Source organism: Zingiber officinale, chromosome 8B, assembly GCF_018446385.1.
Source record: "Zingiber officinale cultivar Zhangliang chromosome 8B, Zo_v1.1, whole genome shotgun sequence".
NCBI classification, from domain to species: Eukaryota; Viridiplantae; Streptophyta; class Magnoliopsida; order Zingiberales; family Zingiberaceae; genus Zingiber; species Zingiber officinale.
Genome location: NC_056001.1, coordinates 18,896,107 through 18,898,947, shown reverse-complemented (window position 1 = coordinate 18,898,947; position 2,841 = coordinate 18,896,107). Strand labels below are relative to the sequence as shown.

Below are 2,841 nucleotides of genomic sequence, written 5' to 3'. Positions count from 1 at the left end.
GTTTCATTACGGCTGTTGATACTTTTTGTTACACTATCATGCCTTTTGGGCTCAGGAACGCTGGAGCTACTTATCAAAGGATGATGGATAAAATCTTTCGGGAGCAAGCTGGGCACAATGTGGAAGTTTATGTGGATGACATATTTATCAAATCCCCCTCAGCCGCAAATCTAATAGCCGATGTGGAGGAGACCTGCGGCACCTTTCGACAGTACGGGTTAAAATTAAATCTCCTGAAATGTTTATTCGGGGCCAAAGGAGGGAAATTCTTGGGATACTTAGTGACGGAGTGGGGAATCGAAGCCAACCTTGAGAAAGTCCAAGCATTCCGGGATATGAAGGCTCCCCAAAACCTGAAGGAGGCACAAAAATTGGTGGGCAGGATAATAGCCCTGTCTCGATTTATCTCCAGATCAGCAAACAAAGAGGCGCCCTTCTTCAAAGTGCTCAGGAAAGCCTCCAAATTCCAATGGGATGAAGAGTGTACGCGAGCTTTTGAGGAATTAAAGAAGTATCTGGAGACCCTGCCTTCTCTATTCAAGCCTATTACAGGAGAGCCACTTTGGGTCTACTTGTCAGCCACCCCCGAAGTCGTGGGGGCGGTGTTAGTGAAAGAGCAGGACAATGTACAACTGCCGGTGTACTTTTTTAGTCATCTATTGAAAGGGGCTGAGTCTAGATACACAACCCTGGAGAAGTTAGTTTACGGACTGGTGCTCATGGCTCGGTGTTTAAGACCCTATTTCCTGGCTCATCCTATCACGGTCTTGACGAATAACACCATGGGAAAAGCCCTTGCCAACGTCGAGGTTGCAGGTTGACTTATCAAGTGGGTGACAGAGTTGGGGGAATATAATATAGCTTATCAACCTCGTACAGCTATTAAAACGTAGGCCTTAGCTGATTTGCTAACCGAGATCCATCAGATTGACACACAAGAAACTTGGAAGGTATATGTGGATGGGTCGGCCACACATCAGGGAAGTGGTGTCGGAGTTCTTCTGATATCACCTCAGGAAGACATCTTGCAGCTAGCCGTGCGATTAAATTTTAGGGCCACTAATAACGAGGCGGAGTATGAAGATTTATTAGCAGGTCTGCAGGCAGTCCGACATGTGGGGGTTGCCCGAGTGATTGTTTACTCAGATTTCCAATTGGTAACACAACAAGTGGCGGGCAATTTTAAAGTCAACAGTGATAAGCTACAAGTATATCGAGAAGCTTACGAGAAAATGAAAGAAGAGTTCAGGGAGGTCACGGTGAGCAGGATTACCATAGCAGAGAATGGACGAGTTGACGAGTTAGCCAAAATGGCCAGCTCCCTGACAACATGGGTGTTAGATAGGTCAATAGCACAGGCCTTCCTAATAACTCAGATAGATCTTCAGAATAACATGGATGAGCCAATTGACTGAAGGGCCCCCAATGATTAGTTATCTGCAGCAAGGTATACTACCGACCGATCTGGAGGAAGCACAGCTGGTCAGGAAAAAGGCCCATGCCTACAGTATGATTGGAGATCAGCTATATAAGCAGGTGTTTTCCAGACCTTTACTTAAATGTTTAAGCATGGAAGAGGCGGAGCATGCTTTGCGAGAGATGCATCAGGGGTGTTGCGGCAGTCATGCGGGAGGTCGGACATTAGCTCACAAGGTGCTGCTCGCCGATTATTTCTGGCCCACATTATAAAAGGATGCTCAACAGATGGTAAACACTTGTCTATCTTGCCAGAAGCATCAAAATCTGACACATGCCCACATTAATGCTAAGGGCGTCCATTGTTTCTTGCCCCTTTGATCAGTGGAGTATGGATATTATAGGATCATTCCCTATGGCGCTAGGTCAAAAGTGTTTCTACTTGTGGCCGTGGATTACTTTTCTAAATGGGTGGAAGCCGAAGCCCTGACCAGAATTACAGAAGGAGTAGTTATTAAGTTTTTGTAGAAAAATATTCTGTGCAGGTTTGGCATACCCCATAAGCTAGTATCAGATAACAGAAGATAATTTCAAGGTCGTATGATCCAGGCCTAGTGTCAAGGGTTTGGAATTACTGAGGCCTTCACATCCGTAGCCTACCCGTAAAGTAATGGGTAGACAAAGGTTATTAATCGAGAAATTGTGCAGGGACTGAAGGTTAAGTTAGACCATGTTGAAGGAGATTGGGTGGAAGAATTGCAAAGCATTCTCTGGACCTACCGTACAACACCTCAGGAGAGCACAGGCCTCACTCTTTTTCATCTAGTCTACGACAATGAAGCGGTGGTACCTATAGAAGTCGAGGTGCCTTCCATTAGGAGGATACTATACGACGAGGAGAATGCTGAGCGGCGACTCCCAGAGTTGGACCTCATCAGTGAAACTCGTGAGCGAACGGTAGCCAGGCTAGCGGCCTATCGACAAAGGATGAGGTAAAATTATGATAAAAGGGTGGTTCCTAGCTTCTTCGGGGAAGGGGACCTGGTCTAGAAGCGAATAAAGCCTGTTGAGGATGTGGCCAAGCTAGCACCCCAATGAGATTGATCCTACAAAGTTATTAAAAATTTGGCGTCAGGTGCGTATTACCTACAGGACGGCAGGAGTAGGAATCTAGACCGGCCCTGGAGCGCTAATTATCTTCGGCCTTACCGCACATAGATAACTTTCTTTTCTCCAGTCGGTAAGAATATTTGTCTGGTCAGAATTGTTACGTCCTTTGTAAATTGTCAAATCCATTTTGGACTCATACACAGAAAGCAAGAAGTAAAATATACATTAAGTAGGAAGTAGTTTGGTTTATACAGTACAGTATACAAACACAGATTATTTAAAGGCAGAAAAGAGTTCATCGGGTATTTCATCCAA

General features: G+C 45.3%; 1 protein-coding gene across 1 annotated transcript; it reads left to right on the top strand.

Moving 5' to 3' along the window:
• The first annotated feature begins 1,569 nt into the window (after positions 1-1,569).
• Positions 1,570-2,412, top strand: LOC122013571. The gene is made up of 2 exons (XM_042569831.1): positions 1,570-1,653; positions 2,125-2,412. The coding sequence occupies exons 1-2, from the start codon at positions 1,570-1,572 to the stop codon at positions 2,410-2,412; spliced, it is 372 nt and encodes a 123-aa protein (XP_042425765.1).
• Positions 2,413-2,841: the final 429 nt, after the last annotated feature.

Bases quoted from the DNA above. Each gene is read 5' to 3' on its own strand.
- LOC122013571 (XM_042569831.1), top strand. From the start codon at position 1,570: ATGGAAGAGGCGGAGCATGCTTTGCGAGAGATGCATCAGGGGTGTTGC. The intron at 1,654-2,124 runs GTGCTGCTCGCC...GAAATTGTGCAG, and splicing joins GTCGGACATTAGCTCACAAG to GGACTGAAGGTTAAGTTAGA.